Source organism: Neolamprologus multifasciatus, chromosome 7, assembly GCF_963576455.1.
Source record: "Neolamprologus multifasciatus chromosome 7, fNeoMul1.2, whole genome shotgun sequence".
Taxonomy (NCBI): domain Eukaryota; kingdom Metazoa; phylum Chordata; class Actinopteri; order Cichliformes; family Cichlidae; genus Neolamprologus; species Neolamprologus multifasciatus.
The window spans coordinates 51,792,117-51,813,872 of record NC_140445.1 but is presented as its reverse complement, the minus strand read 5'-3'; the positions used below and the strand labels follow the sequence as shown (position 1 = coordinate 51,813,872).

At 38.9% G+C, this 21,756-nt stretch overlaps 1 protein-coding gene across 3 annotated transcripts in view; it reads right to left on the bottom strand.

The window, feature by feature from the left end:
- tp53i11b (tumor protein p53 inducible protein 11b) overlaps window positions 1–21,756 on the bottom strand; it is a 48,532-nt gene that overhangs the window by 11,102 nt on the left and 15,674 nt on the right. For all 3 annotated transcript variants that reach the window (XM_085167752.1, XM_085167750.1, XM_085167753.1), the window contains 3 exons: window positions 4,655–4,792; window positions 239–297; window positions 33–81 (listed from right to left, as the gene is read on the bottom strand). In XM_085167752.1, the coding sequence (XP_085023878.1) occupies window positions 33–81; window positions 239–297; window positions 4,655–4,783 (237 nt within the window). In that variant the 5' untranslated portion in view covers window positions 4,784–4,792. The remainder of the gene's footprint in view (window positions 1–32; window positions 82–238; window positions 298–4,654; window positions 4,793–21,756) is intronic.

The following is a 21,756-nucleotide window of genomic DNA, read 5'->3' as shown; positions in this document are numbered from 1 at the left end:
ACTTTGAAATTTATCAGTGCAAAACATCTTACCATCAGAGCCATAGCTGTGAAACCCACTGCAGAGATGAGTATCCACACCCTGAAAAGAGAGAAATATGAAATGCTACACCCATCCTGTGAAAATTACAGATTGTAGACTTTGCAAGACTGGCAATGATGCACGGATGACCTTACACAATCTGCTGTGCTAACTGTGACTGTTGTGATGTTGAGTAACTGAGCAGCTGAAATCTCACCTCAGCCCGAAAGGCTCTCGCACTGCAAACTTCATCTCATTTCCGAGCATCTGACTGATCTATCAGCAAACGAGGCAAGACAAAAGAAACAGGAAATGAGTTATGAGAAGGTAAATGCAATCACAATCATGTCATCATAACAAATACATGTTATGACAACCTTCAGCAAAACGCCACATAACCAGGAAGAAAGAGTACTCTGGAGGTGTATTTAAAATAGTTAATGGAGAGAAGCACACAAAACAGAGTGTTCAAGAGAAAGGAACAGAGCGGCTGAGTGTCAGAGAAGCATCTCTTAATGTTAATTAGAAACTGTAAATGTTCTCGCCTTTTTAATCGCCTCCTTAAGACTCACTGTATGTCATAATATCTTTTAGTGAATTATAGACGAATAACTGACTACCATGTCAATGCCACAAGAAAAGCATCATCTGCAACAAATGACTGCTGGCAACAGTAGCAGCACATAATAATCAATTTATAATCCTGGAAGCCTGAAATCGTTAGTGGGAAAAATGTCTGACAAACTGAAAACTAAGTGTGACGTGCCATTTCTTAATGACCAAGTGTTCATTCAAGCTGACTACAAGGACAGATAGCAGTAAATATTTCATGAAATGCCATGCAAGCTGATCTTATCACACAGCAATATTCAGAAGATATACAATATCTGATAGGATAAGCATCTCTTATTACAGATGAGAGTAGACCCTGGAATCCTAATAAGCAGCAGCTATATTTTCAAACTCAAAGGACCCAAGAGTTATTGGAATTTAAAACTAATTCATTAGCATGCTACACACATCTGACAATCAATTAATCACTTAAAAGGGACCCATTATGCTCATGTCTTCATTTATTTATTTTAAATTGCTGTAATGCTGTTTTAAGAAGGCCTATTCGTCTATACTGCAACATCTCAGTTCACCCAGCCCTTCTTCTTCTGATAGGGTGTTGTATGTGCCTCACAAGATCATTTTTATCATAAAGAGATCACAAAAATCTTAGAGCATAAAAAACATCTGAAAGCATTTACAGCAGGCTGAAGCCTCATCTCATGGCTCAGAGGGATTACTCGCACATATGCTGACCTTATTATCTGAAGGCCTGACCACATTTAATATTAGCATACACCTCTGGAACAGTAACTATATGAAAAAATATGAAAGGAAGCTAATAGTTCAAATTTAATCAAAGAAAAAGTGAAAACATGTATTTCTTTCAGGATTCATTGTAATTCTATACTGCATTGTTCAGACTGTTGGTTAGATTGAAACAAATAATTTGTGCTTTTACAACACAAGGTAATTGCTTTTCAATGCACTACATTAGTGTTATGTGTTTACAGAATGTGGATTCGTAGTAATTTATTTCCTGTAAGAATAAACAGGAGAAACAAGCCCAGAAATGTTGTTAACAGATTCAGGGTCAGGCTCATGAGCAGTAAGGAAAACAAACTGTCCCAAATAACCACAGAGAGTGAAAATAAATAAATAAATAAAGTTTTCTGCCTGAACAGACAGGAACCCACAGAGAAATTACAAGTGTTGGCTGGCTGTGAAGTTGAATTCCTTCATCTAAAACCCTTCAGGTTCCATCATATCCTTAACATGAATGATTTCCCTTCATCATAAAACATTCTCTTCCCTCAAAGGGTTCCGGTGCTGGAGCCAGACGTAGCATCACACAGAACTAAAAATACACAGAAGCAAAAGAGCTCTAAAGAAGAGGAGATGAATCATTTTCTGGCTACGAGTGTTTACAGGGAACACGGAATAGTTTTTTGTTTGATAAGCCTGTGAAAACTTAATGTGAATGAAACAATGATCGATGTCACATCAAAACATGGGTTTTCACTGGCTTTTACCTTCTGCCATCTCCCACAAGGTGCATGGTAATAAGTGCAATATCTGGACCATTTTCAAAAGAAAGTGTATTTCAAAGAGTTGATGCATTACATCATACTTATTATGTAATATAACAATATCAGCAAGACCTAATTTTACTGCAGCTGGAGAGAGCTTTTTCCAGGATATCATTAAACATGACTTTTCCTTTTTGCCCTCGGGGCCGAGATGCAACTATACTCGTGTCTGTTGACTTTCAGTGAAATTCACATCATGACGTGAATTTCAAATGTCACAATTTTGAGCACTTCTGTCAAAAAACTACACCTGTTGTGTTTGTTTGAAGAGTTTCCTAAGTTAAATATGTAATTTGCAACCAGACATTTATTTGTAATGCACAGTAATTTGGCATATAAAAATAACCTCATCATGGCAATAACTTTAAATGCAGATAAAAAACACACCATGTTTAAACAAAATATATAAGGGTAGTGATTCATGTGTGTGCATTTGCATCAATCTTTGATGTATACACAAACAGAAGGACTGATGGCCTTGAACTTGTTAAGTAGCTTTAGAGAACCCGTGTTCAAAAGCAGCAGAAAGGAAAACAAAGACTTCATGTGCTTGAAGTAAGATGGGGGAAGGGGATTTTTCTTTTTAAGATTGTTAAATTCACAATGTCTGCTGCAGTCTTTAATTTAGGGGTAGACATGTACATCCCTCATTGCAGTGCAACTGAAGCACCTGTACACGAATCCATCTGTGCCAGCTGTGGTCACATAACCAGGTGAATCACCCTTCCTGTGCCTTTGGTTTTAGGGGCCGTTTTTGACAAGAACACATAAATATTCATGACTGGCATGAGAAATGTTCATACTCTGAAAACTGAGCATCAATTGATGGTACCATGGTGGCTTAGGGCAGAATATTGCAGAAGGCGGTTGAGTGGAAAGAGGGAGAAACAGGAAAAGAAATACACAATGTTGTTTGTGCAGAGAGAAACTATAGCGCAGCTGTTGTGGCCTTGAGTTGTCATCAATCACTCCTTCAGCTATTTAGTAAACAATGAGCAGCTTTTCAGCCATAGAGGATGAAAAATATTCAGCTAATACCAACTAGAGTAGCAGTACTCTGGAATATCAGTATCTGTCAGTTGCAACATCCCATTACCACTTAAATACAGGATCACTGAATTAAACAAGCTGTCAGCAATGGTGCAGCCAGGTGAGGCATTATCTTTTTGCACAGTAGCACCTAGATAAAGCATTGCAGTAATGCACTACTGTCTTTCTGTCCCTTAAAGAGGAAAAGTATTCCTATCTCTAAGTAGTAGAAGAAGCAGGAAGGCACAGTGAACAGAGTGCAGGAGCACTTCCTTCCATTGTTTACTGAAACCACTGGGATGGAGTCAACTGTTTCCTCTATAAAAAAATTTAAAAAAAAAAACAACTATGTATGGCAAGGATAAATGGAACAACAAGAGTAAGCACAATGGAGTAGAATAAGTGAACAATTATACTGTCACAGTAACAATTAAATTCTAATTTAGTTCAATGTCGAAGTTAAACAGGGAAACACATTTTTTCAAAACAGCACGTACAGTAGAGCCCATTAACCAAACTGTTGCTTTACTGTGGTTTGTATACCCTGTTGTTGGTTCAGCCAATACAGTGAATATGCAACCACAAGACTCAAGAGAGAGGAGCAACTGCCACATTCGTTTCTGTCTTTATCATACCGTCCTGGAAAGGTTTCTGAGTGGCAGATGTAGGGTTAGGCTCCGTGCTAAAACATTGAGAGAGAAAACAAACACTCAGGAGAGCTGAGAAAAAGGGGGCTGACATCACATCACGAACTATCAGCCACCACCGTATGCCTGCTCCATTCTGTTCTGTCCCTTTTTCACACTTGCATGTTAATGAATATTTCAGTGAGGAACAATCTGCTATGCCTATGCTCACTGTAATGCAGTCTGATAATGACAAAAAAATGTATAATAATAATCTGAAATCTTGAAATCTGAGCTCAGTGAAATGGAATAAATTACTGTCAGTGTGCAACTGTGGAACTTGATATTAAAATATGATACTCTGTCTCCTAACATATACCTGCATGTGTGCTGTTGTGTTTTGGTATGCACCGTCCATACTGATGTGCTAATGCATGGGAGGCAGAAAGAGAATACATATGAGATGCAAGAGGCAGGAAGTCTCTCAAGGGACCAAGCCACATCTCAGTGGAGCTGCCAGAGCTTGTTGGATTACGTGATCTAGATTTACTGATCCATAAAGAGCAAATGCAGACAATGGGACATGAAGACAGTGATGAGCCAATTAGCAGCCCACTGTGGCTTTTAAAAAGAATCCATAGCTCTTCTCAGGGCTAGTAAACACATTTGTGGTGGAAAGTCATTTTGCTTTTCCAGTAGTTTAACTGGTGATAGTTAACAAATGCACTCATTTCTAACCAAGCTGCTTGTTGCACTAATGCACAAGCCATTTGACTGTACATTAGCGCTTAGATTGAGTCAAACCCGCTGGAATATGTTTATATGATGTAATCTGACCTTTGAGCGGTGCACTTCGCCATCGTCGTCCTCGCCACCGACTCCAAGGATCTTCCGGCTCTTCAGACGGCTTATCAAGTCCGTCTGACTGTGCTTCTTCATTAGAGGAGCAGGAGGTTTAGATGCCATGGTGCACACCTGACACGAAAATAAAAAAGGAGACACATGGATGGTGTCGTTAAAGGAGATAAAATAATATGAATTATTACTTAATAAGAAGGACTGAAAGAGGAATGAAGGAGGATCGATTTAATTTTGTTTTTCCCTAGACCATTTATATAATAAACATCAGTGGAGTTCTCCCATCATCATTTTACGCCTCTGTCTGAAGACGACATCGCTATCACATGGGGCAGGAATAGGTATCAACCAATCTACAAATAATTCCCTTGAGGATGTGACTTATGCAACACAATTACGTAATCCGGGTGTAACAAATACAGGCAAGCCATAAAACCTTCCTCTTAAGTCAGACTGGAAGCAGGAGCCAGCTGTCCCCTGTATCTGCTGAGAGCCCAACAGACGCAGGTGGCTGCTTAGAGAATCACAGCATCTAATAGTGACACACATATAGACTCACACACGCACACACAGGGGCGTAGCACAGAACTCTGGGCCCTGCACATAAGCAGTCTATGTGAACCCCCTTTTTATATTTTAATTAATTAAGCCAACTACTGTATGCAGTAATCTGCAGTGGTCATTAGGGTAGCTCCCAATGAACTGTTCATATACCACATTTAATAAAAACCTATGATGCGTCCTTAGAATTCAACCTTAATATCTGGATATACTGTAGTCTTTATCACATCGTCACTGCATGTATGCTTCATCACAGAGTAAAGCATACAGGATTGATACAGGTTAATATATTAACCTGCTTTATAGCCTAATACCGTTTTCAATGTTTTTGGCACTAAAGCATGTCACAGGCCACAGGTCAAGGCAATCGACCTATAATTAATAAATGTGAAAGTTCAATTAAATCTCCAAACATATATGTTTATGAAGCTATAACAGTAAAATTACAGCTCTTGGTGGGAGTAGGCAGAATAACAGTATTTTAAAAAGCACTGGATTCAATTAGTTTTATAAATAGGACAAAATGGAGATATCTTGTTAGTGTTCCTTTGAGCTCATAAAACACAAAAGATGTCATATGTGTCGGTCTGATATTCTTGCAGATACTAGATGATTAAGTATTACATAAAATTATGGTATTAAGTTGTGCTGGTCCATTTTGAGAGCTATATTGTTACATCTGGCAGTGGCGCAATGTTTAAGACATGCTTTTAATAAAAAATAAATAAAAAAAAATGTTAACAGCTTTCTTCCCGTCTCCTCTCTTTAGTTTCTTTTTGGACACGGTGTGCATTAGCAGTCACCTAGATGGAATAAATTAGCTATGGTGTAAAGGAGAGTCAAGTGGGGGTCAATCTGTAATTTGTAACAGGTGAAAGTGGAATGAAAGCTTTTTTTTGGTCTCAATTTATTCAGGCAGTTTAGTTATTGCTAATTGTGTAGAAATAACAAAAAAAAAAAAATCAAACACAATCAAACTCTTCATTGCAAGTTCTACTTCAGCTGAAATTAACCCTTGTAAGTTAAAGTCACCACTTCCCCCACGATGCCCCTGCACACATGCATGTGTTAATTATCTTGCAGACGTCACTTACTGTCCACAAGAGTGGATGTAAATGCCAGTGGCAAAAAACAAACAAACGTGTAATTCATTTCTTGCCCTTGCTGGCTATGGACTGTGACAGGAGGTTACACTGCAGCAGTCCTATTGATCAGCATTAATGAGAAGTGGCTGCAGACTCGATGGGCAACCAGTAGGCAAATCAAAAGTCATCATCACGGACTCAATAACATAACCTCCACAGTGATTAAACTGGAAGCAAAGAGATATGCACAAACATGCACACGATGGAACGGCCCGTCCAAAAATTGATGGCTTCTCTACAGGGCAGCTCTCTGGAGAAGTCCGACGAGAGCAATTACAAAGACAGAATCTTTAACAGAGAGCCTTGTCCGCAGGAAAGGAAAACAATTTGTACCAACAGGAGACAGCTCAAAGTATTCAGCTTTCCACCCACTGGGAAGTATATCATCACAGTTAAGCTGACAAAGTCAAATCTGAGTTATAAAACTACTACAGTTGGTTTTATCAAGGTCACACTGGCAAGCTAAGCTGCACAGAACCACTTACAACGCACAAACACACTGTTAACACTCACACATGCCAAAGCACTTCAACACACCTCAGCAATAAAATATGGAACAACTGTATGACACAGGAAGCATACCAACCTTTTAATTTATGAAGCTTTGTAGTTTTGTAAACAACTTGTTGTACAGGTTAATCACAACTCTCCCACATATAAAATCAGTGTAGTCAATAATCTTGTGTAAATTTTCTCATTTGGTACTCTGATTATTTGCTGATTTTATGCTATCAGGTGAGAGACATAGATCTCTGAATACTTACTACTGCTGACAAAAGTAGCTACACATTTTAGTAATTTTCAGCTTTTTCTCAAATGAAAAGTAATAATTCTTTTTCCTCCACTCCAATTATTGCATTTTTACTTTTTATATCTTCTTAGCATTTGCATGTTTCAGCTTTGTGTGTAGTTACCATGGTTATGCAGATCTGAACTCCCCCCTCCCCTTGTTTGACATGAATGAAGTTTCTAAAAAGTCATATTTCTTGTTTAATGATGCCCCAAGTGTTTTCAGTAGGTGACAAGTATAGAATGCACACAGTCCAAATTTATACCAGAACTACAGAGCCATCATTTTGCATTATGTGTAGAAAGTGGTCTGCAGCTGTCTTAATAAAAAAAAAAGGAAGCAAAGCCTTCCCTGAAAATGGCACCATCCTCATAGAAGAACATCTCTTAGACAGACACATAATAGCAACAAATGTATCTAATATATATTTTTGGGCAAAGGAGAAAACTTTAATTTACAGTAGCTGCAGTGTGTGACTAAAGAATCAGTTTTTCCACATTTCTACCATGAGAAGGTTTTGTTCCGCTTCTCAAATTGTCATCTTAAAAATACTACTTTTTATTCAGTTTTACTTTCCTTTCCATCATCTCAAAAATGGAAAAAAAAAAAAAAAAAAAAAAAAGCAACACGGCAAATCACACATGTAATCACTTTAACTTGTCTTGATTCATTACATGCCATTAGTATTCATTTGTATTTTGTCAATACATATAATTCTGATATTGTTTAGTTTTGTGTGGCATACCCAGAACAGTTATATGCTAAGGTGTTGGTCTAAGTGCATTCCTGTGTCGGATATGTGTAGTAGGGCATGGCAGCAATCCCTTGTATTGGTATGCACACACAGAATAGGATTGCAAAGGTCAGTAAAGGTTACACAGCATGTTTACAGGCTTCTGTTGTCCATTTTGTCCCCCACACAGTGAGCGAAGTACAAGACTTTTCCCTTTTTCTGTAACAATCAACAGGAGGAGGCGCAAGAAAGAAAGAATGGGGAATGGAAAGTAATCCGTGCAGGTAAATCTATTTTCACAATGGAGAGGGGTAATCTTTCTGATAAAAGGGCCTCCCCAAACCCTGTATACAATGGCTGGAACTTGAAGCAAAAGAAGTATGCAGGCTTTAATTCCAGCCGTTCCACACACCAATAATCACAACGCTTCACAAGAACAGAGGAATATTTTTTCCTCAGTAACATCTTTCCTTTTTGCCAGTTGTAAAGTCCGATGCAAAAATCCATTAGTGCTTTCACACATTTGCTTTTTATGCTTAAAGGAACTGGTGCCCACTCAGAATAATTGCAGTGAGACATTTGCCTCAGGCTTAATTATATTTTCTAGGGAAATACACAATTAGATTACTACACCCCCCCTGAAAAAACAAAACAACTTTTCTACTTTCCAAGCAGCAAAGTTAAACTGTTGGTGTATGATGATGGTCCCAGTGTGCCAAATTACAGTGCAGCTACTGTAACATGATTACTAGATTACTGCACAGCCACAAGTTGTTAAATTATAGTTTAGTTAATATATTGTTCAGGCTATTCTACCCTTATACCCTATTCTCATTCAGTACAGAAATACGACCACTTCTATTGTGTACTTCTCACTCACAGAAAAAGTAACCGGGCAAATTATTTGCTCCACTTTCATGTGGACTCAACTGAGCCACAAAGAGAAAGCAGACCTTGCATCATGTCCCTGTAAATGATGGAAAACCCAAGCAATGGCTCTAAAGCCCCTCGACTCTTGATTTGCTCCACTATCGTGACCCTATCAATATCTGTAATAAAGCAGTAAATGAAGGGCATTTCAATGCATACATTAGTAAATCCCACATTTCTCCCACATGCAATAATGTCCCTGCATGTCTCTCCCTTTGGATCTCCCTACAGGCGCTCCTTGACTTACAAGAGTAATGCCGATGCAGTTGCTTAGCAACTGCCAATGGACCAATTGCTTCTTCATTATTGAAAGCACCTTTCATGACTGAAGACACCTTTGATGACAACGTCTCTGCAGTCATTCTCCTTGATGTAGGAAGTGACATTTTAGGAATTTTTAGAGAGACTTTGATCCGAATCCCATTAACTGCAGTGGAGGCATGATGTCCTGATGAGTGGCTTCTTGTGACAACCAAAAACCTTAAAGCGGAAATACTTGCTCTTTAAATCTCAAAAGTTGAAACAAGACTGAATAAATTAGGTACTTTGTAACAGCTAAAATTAAATATAATATTTAACAGTTCACATGTAATCTCAGTTACTCAACAGGACACCAAGATAAGAGAAGTATGAAAAGTAAAGACGAAGGATGAGTCATGTAAAAATAATCAATTATTAAGCAAGCTGGGAAGCACAAATAAAGAAAACAGATACAAGTTTATTATTTTGGCACCTAACAGTGAAACAATGGACCCAAACACAAGAAGAGCTCATGAAACTGTGATATTATATTTTTACAATACTTACAGGCATGTGAATTTAATACACAACAGGTGTGTGTCAGGAGAAAGACCAGATTAGTCTACCAGAAGTCAAGAATGAACCAAATCTCCCATAGTCTGGTACTAGCAATATGAGAAACAAACAAAACCCTCTCAGTTCATTTGCAGGCTTTGTGACAGAACATGTGCCGTAGAAACAAAAAGCTGCTAAACACACGGAGGAAGATATTATGGAAAAGGTGTGAACTCCGGACAAATCTCTGGTTAGCAACTAAAAAGATGCTCTGTAAAATATAATTGTATCATAGGAACAAAGCAATGTGTGGGTGTGAAGGAGCAACTGTGAACAAATGTGCTACTCAAAATAAGAAAGCAGATCTTACAGCCTGCTCTTCTTCTCTTTTTCCACAAATAACAGAAGACACAGTTGCTCAGTAGCCTCCAAATCCCCTCACCACCACATTTTGAATATCGACAGCACCATATAGTGCCAACAGCAGACAGCACACAAATTAAAGCCTCCACTAAACAGACTCTAGAAACAAGAGTGAGTAGTTTTTCCACTCAATGAAATGTCCATCTCTTATAACCACCAATAATCATTTACTGATCTTCATAAACATATTACTCCATGGATTTCTCATTGCTCTGATGAAAACTGCAGCTTCCACAAAGGTAAGGACAGTCTTTTTCTCGCCAACTAAGATAAAGCTTCCTAAACCCTTATTGGACTTCAAATCTTCTAAGCCTAGAGTTACTTGTCTTTTTTTTAATTTGGAGCCGCAAAGTGGTGACTAAAATCAGAAGTGGGGGTTGTAACAGTGGAACGCAAAGATTTGAAAGTAGGATACTGCTTCCGCCCTAATCTGTGTATGTCAGTCGCATGGCTCACACTTTAGGACGACTGCTATTAGTTACCAGAAGATGAATAACAGATATTCAGAATTTTTTTCCAGACTAATAATGTCACAGTGACAACTTTTTTTTGTGCTATTTTTCTTTTGTTAGTGAAATATCATGACGACTCCTGAATGAACTGGCAGATAATTTGTCAGAGATATTCAAACCTGGAATGTGTTAATTCTGAGACTCCAGACCATTTATGGAGAATTAGATCCAAAACAAAGCATAGTTCATTTTAGGGCTGTTCGATATCGGATGATGATATAAAAACGTCTATCGTTTCATTTTACGCTATCGTTTGTTTCGTGGTGTCGCAAAATAAACTGTTTACAGCAATATCTTTTCATTGTTTTGATGGTCACTGTAGTGGCTATATTAATTTTTTTAAAGTTCTTTCTTTCTCTTATATTTAATATAACCACACTACGGACGGACAAGCGCCTGTTTTTATGCGTTGTCGTTAGCGACAAAGACGGTGAAAGGGCAGATTATTTACGGATGAGAAGCAAAAACAGAGTCGTCAGGTGCTAAAAAATAAACCTTAGACTCAAAGGTTAGAACAGGCTTTTCCCCGCAGCACGCCGTGTAAAAAATAACAAAGAAACGGTGGCCGTTACAACTTGTGTCTAAAAATGTATCGTTTCATGCATCGGTTAAAACACTTGACTCCAGGTACACGACGCCCAGCTGGAAACACTTCACGCAAGTCGAGCTGCCCGAGATTCACAGAATTTACAGAAAATGTTAAATTTTTGTGATTTATATTGTTATCGGGACAATAGATGTCTTATATCGGGATATGAGATTTTGGTCATATCGCACAGCCCTAGTTCATTTTACATACTTAGTCACAGGTGGAAATCCTCTGGTTTAGGCTATAGGAGTGACATTAGGAAGCAGAAGACATAACTCCCGCTCACTCACTAGACCTTTTACTATAGCACTGACCATTTTATCACTCGGTTCTCACATACAGCTCTGTCAAGAAAGAGCTGACACTGAAAATAACGGCACTGACTTTCTCTGGTAGCATCGGCAGGTCAAAGTTGTCATGTAATCGGCACCATTACACCATTACAAAACTTTATACAAATTCAGGTATCAGGTATGCCCTAGTGACTTGCCATTCACTGACATTTGTGCAGACGTTAATGTTTTTGAACTTTAGAGCCTGATCCAGAGTCCTAGTTTTATTTATTCTACTTCCTTGCAAAAAAGACTCAAAAGGCCAACTCAAAAGCCACAGGCAACACACAATATGCTTTAATATGGGAATAACTCATATTTTGAGGCAGATTCAGAATCCATTTATATTACTTACATAAGAAGAGAGACTGTGTCAGGAATCAAAGAAAGCCTCTCTCTTCTCACTTGTGTACATCACACAGAAGAGAAGGCCCTGAGGGATTCAAAGCTATTCCACTATCTGACCCTCATTTCTGTCAGAGTATAGTGGCTCCTTTCTTCTTACATTTTTTTATATTTTACAGTGAGCATTATAACCTCACAGAGCCTCACTCTTCATCTTGCCCACTCATTGATGAAATAGTTTACATCAAAATGACATCTGGCGCTTTCATGTCTTACTATTAACATGCATTATCACCTCTTAGTGACTAAAAAGACTAATTAAAAATGTGCTGATTTGCTTGTTGAAGGACAAAGTAAGTGGAAAATTATTCTGACAACAATTTGTAACTGCATTACCGCATCATGGTATCTCTGATTATGTGTGACCACATCCAATTTCTGGGGAAGACAAAGGGCAAAAAGGTTTTCCTTCATGCAGACTAGTGCTCCAGTCTCTCATCTTTAAGTGTTCAGTATTTCCCAAACACTCTCAGATAGTTACTTAATGGTAATGAGATAATTCACTTCAGCAAACTCCCAGAAACATTCACAAGATCTGTGGACAGATCTGCTTATGGTTTGACTACAAGTTGGATATTCAAGGTTTATTCCAGGGAGACTAGCTCTACTGGTTTTTGTGTTTTGACATAACCCATAGCTGAACTGCAAACTGCCTTCAGAGTACATTAATCCAGGGTTCAGTAAACGCCTGCAGTTCGGTTCCAACTATTCATACAAAGCAGATAAAAGCCTTACTGTTTTCTGATCTGCTCCCTTTTTAGCTGATCTCTATCAGAGAAGCTATTTAGTCAATTTCTCCCTTGTAAAGATTTATTTTTGGGGAAAAAATAACTAAGGAATATAATACACTTACTTTTAAGTACTAAGCTGGCTTTCTGTGATATAAAACAAAAAAAGTGGTGAAAAACTCTTCTGAGTTTTAACTGCTTTAAAAACAGTCCATTTAATTTTGTTGATAAATCAACACAATCCTGACACATTCAGAACTAAAATGGATCTAGTTGGATTTACTAATACTACTACTACTATTTACACATTATCAGTACTCTTACCTGTATCCATTTTCTTAGGATGGTAGCTTCCTGTTAGCTGTCACTCAGTTTTATAGCTAGCTACTTTAGCATTTTTAACTGCTCAATAAAACTATACCTGACTACAATTAATTACAGCACACTAATGATTCCATCATCAGTGGTAGAGCCAAGTGATATAGCCTCAAAATTATATCAAGATATTTCAAGAAAATTTGCGATTACAATATTTCTGTTGATACTGAGGAAAAAACTACAGACTCACCATTTCATTGACGCGTGCAGCCAACAGCATTTATAAGTTCAAAGAAAATAAGGGAATTTTCTATCACCCCCCATCCAATGAGCTATCATCACTGATGACACTACCAGATAAACTCTTAGGTTGATAAGTGGAGGGTGTGGATCCCAACTATCTATGTCTATAATATCCAGCGGTAAGGGTTGGAAAATAAGGACCAGTTCCAGTTAACAGCCGCCACCAAATTGCCCAATTCCTTGAATCCGTGCTGGCATGTTTTCCTGAAAGTTAAGCACTGCTAAACAATGACGTCAAACTCACATGAGTGGAGCCACTGCGCACGCACACGCACGCACACGCACGCACGCGCACACACACACACGGGCCTGTCTCCTCTTTTTCCTACAACATGTTCGCACAGTTGAGTTAAACGGGAAATCTTTGAGGGACTACTCCCCAATATCCACCAAACACAAGCCGGTAACCAGAATCTATATTGCCAAAGGTATGAAGAAAATCTTCAACATCCAAGTACATTAAAACTCAGACTTCTTCAAAGTAATTATTCCCTTTCTTGACCAATGCTGGCTCTGATGTAGATGAAATTGCAAATGAAATTCAGTTGTGTGGCAAAAGGGCAGAGAAAAGAAGATGGGCAAGGAAGCAACAAAACTGATAGCTGGTGATACACAAAGGACAATCGAGAAGGCCACAAATATCTGTCTTGAGTCAAAACAGACCACCAACACAGGCCCTGGATACTTTACTCTTTACAGCTAGGGATGGGTATCGAAAACCGGTTCTTGTTGAGAACCGGTTCCCAGTGTTTCAATTCCTTGGAATTGTTTGCCATTTTTGCAAACGATTCCCTTATCGATTCCAGTCGCCCCGAATGACGTCACCACGTTGCGGAGCGTCATTTACCTGGCAGGAAACACGGCGCCTAAGCAGCTCAAACGCTCAAAAGTTTGGTTTTTCTTTACAAGAATGGATGACAACAGGGCAACTTGCAATACTTGCAAAGTAGATATTTCATTTAAGGGAGGAAACACTACAAATATACAAAAGCATTTGCTCACAAAACACGCGATGACCTTAAATGAATGTCGTGTTTTTAATTCCGCTCCGGACTCGTGAATCTCAACCCAGCAGCAGCGGTAACGTTTGCACGTCCTCTCCCGTTAATGCGCAGGTAAATAATCAACTAACAGTGCATATTATGTTAGCGCGATCTGCCTTATTACAAAACCTGCCATTACTGTGCATTTAGATGACCATGATGAGAGAGACAGAATCTGGCTCAGATGCTGGCAGTTCTCACTGCAGTCTACCGTTAGCGTCTCCTTTCAGGCCAGGATAGACGAATGTCACCGAGCAGTGACTAAGTTTGTGGTCAAAGGTTTGCACCCATTTGCCACAGCAGATGATTTTCGGTAAGTGAATGTGTTTAATTGTAGGCAGGGACATTACTGGATATTCTTGTGTAATTGCTACAGAATAATTGATGTTATACTTTGTTATTGCTACAGAAGAATATTTATTTTATTATTTTACATTTACATTTTTTTTTCCTGGGGACCCTGTGACACCCCATTGAAGAGCCGTAGGCTGTGGATCTCTTAAGATCTCACTGTTGGGTTTGTAAGGCCATGTTACTCCTAAATTTCTATCTTGTTCAAAGAGAAGATATAAAACAAAGTTCTAAGCTATCAGACCTTAGTGTTCCCTTTTTTTAAAAAGAATCGAAAAGAGAATCGATAAAGAATCGAATCGTTAAACAGAATCGAAAATGGAATCGGAATCGTGAAAATCTTATCAATACCCATCCCTATTTACAGCACAGGCAAGATCTGCACACAGTTTGTCTGAGAACAGAAAAGCTCCTCGGTTACTATCAATGGATTATTGTGCTGACTCAAACAGATGATTACTGTCAGATCATCTGAGGACAGTTACCATGGAATGAACTTGCCCTAATGATTTCTGGGATTTGGAGTTTCCCTGTCCAATATTCAGTTATTACATAACTTAGCGGAGGGGGAGTATATTCTTTTATAGGATGACCTACTCCTTCCCAATTACGTAAGGGAAGCTTATTGTCCCAGTCATCATTGTTATTGTAAGATGTTACCACAAAATCTTTTTTTAAACAGTATAAATCTGTTGTAAAACCTGGTCTCACATATTGTGATATATCAAAGAGTGCATCAATAAATTTTGGCTTCCAGTGGTTATGAAACCAAAATATTTGGGACAAAAAGAATTATTGTTCAAACTCACTCTCTGTTTTCAGTTTGAGCTAATATGACCCCCCTGGTCATAAAAAAAAAGAAAAGTCTTTGATCAAGAAGATCCATCTAAAGGAAATAAAACTAAACATTGTAACAATGAACCATTAGAAAGTTCATTAAGAGTTCCCTGTAGCTGCCTTTGTCTCTGGAGCATTCAATCTCTCAGTCCATTTTTGGTGGCACAAAACACTCGGTTGTGATCTTTGTCTCTTATGTGGCTACTGTGCAGGTCTGATGGTGCCCGAGGCTCTCTTCGCTCCCATCTGCATCCATGGATATCCCGCAGTGAAGGCAGGGACTGGACTTGGCCTTGATGGGTTGGTTATATTTTAAGAAACACCCCTTAGACAAAGCCTATTTTTTTAAACCCCCAAATGTATGTATTTGCATGTCATTCACATGATCTCTAAAGTTAAAGAAAATCCCCTATAAAAATATGTTTTACATTTAACATTAATGAATACCTGATTTAAACCAATAACATTTGTTGTTACATTTGCTGTTTGATTCAATTGGTCTTGCTGTTACTCTCCCCACCACTGGCTCATGCCCATGTATAAGGCAGATAATGCATGCATATTATTTAATAAATGTAGCAATCAATTTTGAACATTCTGCCTCATCAGCCCTGGACTTGAGAGCACAGGCTGTAAACACTAAGCAATATCAAATGTGATCGCTCAACACCAGCAGCTTCATTACTGGGAGAAGAACATCAGCTATGTTAGAATAAATTTACTTTGCATTAATTCTAATTGCGGCACCGTTTGCCAAGGCCCTTATTTATACTCCAGTACTGAACAGTCTGGAACCAGTACCAAATTAATGCCTGCTCTCAAATGATAGGAGATGCACTGACTCCAATTTGTGTTTTGTTTTGTTTTTTTAATAAAGGCTAACCTGCAACTTTCACCATGATTTTCTAAGAACCATTACTGTCAGCGTGCACTCAAAATTTTTTAACTTCTTCTCTAATTTGATTCTCTAATTAGAATAACACATTGCTCAGTTAATGTTTTCTATACAGTGACTTAGAGTAACCTCTACCTCTTTTACTCAAACAAGTTGCAATGTTACATAGTTAAACACTTTTTTAACAAATAAAATCCAACTGAGAATGCACTATTTTACATTTAAGGTTTGTGAAGCAGCTCAGCGCCTACAGCCCTAGCATGAAGTGGAGCTTATACTTAGAGACATCATCAGTCCATACTTCTTTGAAGTTTGATTGAAGTCCACCTAAAGGGTTCATGTATAGCTTGTGTACTATAATGTTTTCTCTCCATGTATGACAAATAAACGCAGACATCATAAAAGTGAGGATTCACATCACTCAGAGCCAAGCAGACTCATCAATCTGTAACATATGCATTTGCATTATGAGTAAAATAGATATATTTATCATATTATGTATTCTATTTAGCCGCCCCACCCCCCACCCCCACCCTTAGACAGGGACACAGGTAAACACAGTTAGCCAAAGTTACACTACCATGAACAATGCCATGAAGCTATTCTTCCTTTTCTCTCCGTCTTATGACTAGGGCTGCCACAAACGATTATTTTGATAGTCGACTAGTCACCGATTATTTTTGCGATTAGTCGACTAATCAGATCATGCGTCCATTGGACGTAAAACGTACAGCTTATTGCACCAGCACCACTCGAGCATCTCACACTTCTGATAATCAGTTGTCTGCTTGAAGTTATCTAAGTGACTTATATATGTTTAACCTGAGTAGCAAAAGGCGGCGGTGGGTTTGAAAATGATTTGCCGGGAGTCCGGTGTTCTCATCGGCTCTAATGAGCCTTGAATCCCGGCTCGCTATCGAGCTGGTGGGTAACAGACGTCTCCGAAAACGTTGGAGCGCTTTTGGGAATATGTGGTGTCTTGATAAACTGAGCAGATATTTGAAGTTTACACAGCTACATTCTTGCCTGAAAATATGTTAAACGTTTATTTTGTGACCCAGAAAGAATAATAAGAGTAATATTAAAACTAACTAGCTGCCGCCATTGTTGGAAACTGAGCAGGGCCGCGCTATGAATTCTGGGATAGGTTGGGCCACGAAGCGACCCATCCTTCAAATCTGGGGAAATGAAGGGCGCGTTTGTCGGCCCCATTTGTTGGAGTCTTCGAATTTGGACAGTCTTCGTCGTGTCGCTGTAAAGTAATCGGCCTACAAATGCGGGCACAGGAGGATGCGGTTCCTGAATTTGGACACAGTTACGATACCGGACACAGCTTCTTCTTCTTCGAGGTTTAACAGCAGCTGGCATCCTCGTACATGCAGTGCTGCCATCTTCTGTTTCAGTCCGTTATTACACTCTTAAATCCTACTACTTATTCCTGCGATTTTGGGATCTTACAAAGCTTCAGACGACGCTTCGACTATTAAATTAGTCATCGACGATTTTAATAGTCGACGTAATCGTGACTAGTCGACTAATCGTGGCAGCCCTACTTATGACGCACATGAATCTGTGTTTACATTCACGCACAGAGTTGCTGTAGTTTGCTTTTGCAACATTCATATGCATAAATAGATAGATGCATAATATATGAATGTATCACAGTTGAATATTACACACCTCCTCTTTTTTCCAAAATAATTTCTGCCAGACATTTTCATCTAATCAGCCCAATTTACTAGTTGCATGCCACGAAAAAAAAAAAAAAAAAAAAAAAAAAAAAAAAAAAAAAAAAAAAAAAGAACAGTGAGGGACAGCAGTACAAGTGACAAAGCTTTGTTATTTATCAAATAATGTGCAACACAGAGGTGTGCAAGTAAGGTAGGTGGCTTATGTTTACCATCTGTTACACTGGGACAATGTGGGGGATGGAATTGAGAGGGAGAGACTCTTCTAATATGAAGCCACAGAGGGCTGCCAGGCATTGTTGGGGTTTCTATCTCTGGAATCACTCTTTACACAGCAGGCTAACTGTGAAGCTATCGCAGAAGCTGCAGAATAGAGTGCCTGCACTTGGCGCACACGCACACCTGGGAGATGAATGATCTCCCAGGAACAAAACCATTGGAGATCAGTGTGTGTGTTGGGGGGGGGGGGGGGGGGGGGGAGTCCCGTACACACGACAAAAATAACACAATGCTCTATGACGCCGTCTCTGCTGTAAGACACCAGCCGGTAATTATCACTACTTACACATAATTATTATTTTTGCTGTTTAATTTGCTCATCTGTGCAGCAGCAGCATATTATTACACTGACACTATGATTTTTGGACTGTACTACGTTAGTTTTAAACAGGCATACCAAATAAACGGGCAACTCTGAAATCTGGAGAGTTTATTCAGGAGAACTGAAGGCCCTGGTGGTGCAGCACAACCACAGGTAGCTTGAAATACCAGACATCAAATGCTCGTTGTCCAGAGTAACTGTTAGCCAACCATAATTAAACGAGCTAATGAGGCAAGCTTTAATAACGCACCTCAAATGGTTATTAGTAGCTAAAACGCTGCATGCCCAATTTTCCCCAGGAGACTACTGCCACATTACAGGAGAATTTTGAGTATTTCATGGGAAACTCCAAATGATTCAGCATTAAAGCACTAAAGTAAAAAAAAAAAAGGGTTGAGTTAAATCACTTCATCCATAATGATAACAGTTTACTAACTACAATCCTGTATGCTTTACTTTTTTCTCTCGCTTGTTTGAAGACAGCTTGGGGAGGGAGCAGGCCAAATAGGGTATTAAAGACTCTCCCCCTCCCCCCCTCAAAACAACATGTTATAGTTCCTCCTGGAGGATTTTAAAACACTCTCACGCCAGACAAGATATCTAATCTCTACAGTGAGTTCTGGGTCATCCACTGGGTCTCCTGTGAGCTGGGTGTGGCAGGAAACTACCAAAGGGTCAAATACCTGAACCAGCTCAGCTGGCTGCTTTCAATGCCGTGTCCTACATTGGTGTCCCTGTGGCACAACGGAATATTTCAGCCCCTTCTTTTAGCCACTACTCAGAGGTCATGACCTCTGAGTGGTAAGTGGTGGAGAGTTAAGCAGAAACATCGCCTTCTAGCGCAGTTCTCTCGTCTCCACAGAGTTAAAGGAAGCACCAATCAGATGGCCAATCTCTAGCTCCATCTTGCATCACTTGAGAAAAAGATCCTAGGATACTTTATTGAACTCCTTTATTAAAACTTTGTGCTACCAGTGAAACATAAGCAGTAAGTAAACTGGAAGTTCTTTCATTTTATTCTCCACCACTGAGAGAAACAAACTAAAGAAAACAAACCACACAAGTCCAGGGGACACAGCGGATATTTTAGTAGTCTGATGTGCAACAATGTATGATCTACATTGATACTCCAATATTATACTTGCACAGCATATTTAGGAAACCTAAGGAAAACCCACACAGGCCGTCTAACAATTTAATCTTAAATAAGTCCTGCTAGTCCAACTTTCCTGTTGACATTTTTCTGTGTTTCTTTAATCTTGATTTTGTGCAGAGAAGCTAAAAATGGAGTATGATAATCTGCAGTTTCTAGAAGTGAAGCAGAAAAGGGAAAACACAGGGCTGAGAACATTTACTTTGTCCAGATGAGAACAAGGTCCAAAATCAACACCTGGTAAATGCCAAATGTAGGTAGAATTTTCATTTGGTATGTAAATGTGCCACACTGGCTGGTAAAAGTTAACAAAATGAATATTCAAGGTTTAAAGCACAATGCACAAAAATCTATCACATTTTGGCATCCTCCTTTTCTCCGTCATCCTCAAGTTCAACAAACAACGAGCAAATACTCACCAATCAGACGCAGAGTAAACTAAGAGGTTGATTTCTATAGACGAAGAGTTTTGCCGATTAAAACTTCTAAAAATTTAAAACCTTACCATTCCTTTTTGCACTGACCACTGATAAATAAACTGTATGTCAAAGTTTTAGTTTTAAAGTATTTCAGTTAATCAATTGTTCTGAGGACAGATCCCTCAGCCGGCACAGTACTACTATTTCAAGACTTCGACTTGATCCTTGCTTTCTCAGCACGTCTTGCTTTCTGAAGCGTTACCTGGTTGCTAAGCAGCACTGCTGGATGACGAAGTGTACTCATTTGAGGTTTCAACTTGCGTCACTAAAACCATGTCCACGTGGAATTAATGGCTCAATAAAGATAAAAATAGAAATTCTTTAAGTACCCAATACGTTGGTGTTATTTCAACATCTATTAATATGTATTTTAGTACATCAAAGGTGTGCATTTATGTTCTCTGTGTCTCATTTAGCGTCCTGAGCGAAAGCAGTAGTTCTAGTAATGACTGTAAACACACATAAGCTGGTTTCCACAGAAATGTGTCCACTTTTATCGGCTATAAAGCTAAATCAGGATTTACGGAGCTATTAAGGTTCCCATGATAATTTTGTTATGATGATAGTAATTCTATCACACTTAATACACTGCAAGGCAATTATCAGTAATACTCAACAAGCACTGCATTTATATGTATTACATTCGTGCATCATTATTATTCCATTTTGATAACAGTTTGATAAGAGTTTCCTCTTCACAACAACAAGGTGGACACCTTTCATTTAGTTTAGCTTCATTTATCTGACATGCATGAGTGATGCAGGGTGCCATAAAACAGCAGCTCTAAGCCAAGTGGCTGCAAAAATCTATTCAGTGTACAGACAGTCATACTGATAGAGGAAGTCAGAATGTATTGTCATATCAATATTTTGTTCCATCTCTAAGTACTACCCTGCAACACATTCGAGTATGTATAGGTGAGTGAAACCAAGCACAACTTCCTTGTTGTGCCATAAACTGGGAAGCAGTCTTTTGAAGCACAAGATGATGTTGACGTTACCATTATTACCTGGCAGCATGACAATCACCATGTTCTGGGGCTCACACTAAACAAGCAATGATGAAAATGTCAAACAAAACAAGTGAAATGGTCTGCAGTTATACAGCACATTTAAATCTTAGGAGTTATCCAAACTATTCAAGCAAGAAAGCATTACTTTGGCTGGCTCACAAAAAAATACAAATCGATAAATAAAATCACACAGTATTTAAAAACGTCTTTAGAGACATAAGAGTTCAGAACACAGAGAAACAACCCTGAAACTGAAAAGCTGACTACCATTTTGTTCCATATGGGAGAGCAGCGTCACACACTGCTACCTTTCTCACGTTCACATCTTTTGTTAATCCTGGTTCTAACGTCATATACTGGGCTTAAAGGGCACATCAACCAGGTAGGTCCATTAATTGGTGGGATGGACTGGGATCCTTGCCAATCTCAGCAAGTGCAACCAGAAAGCAGAGTGACT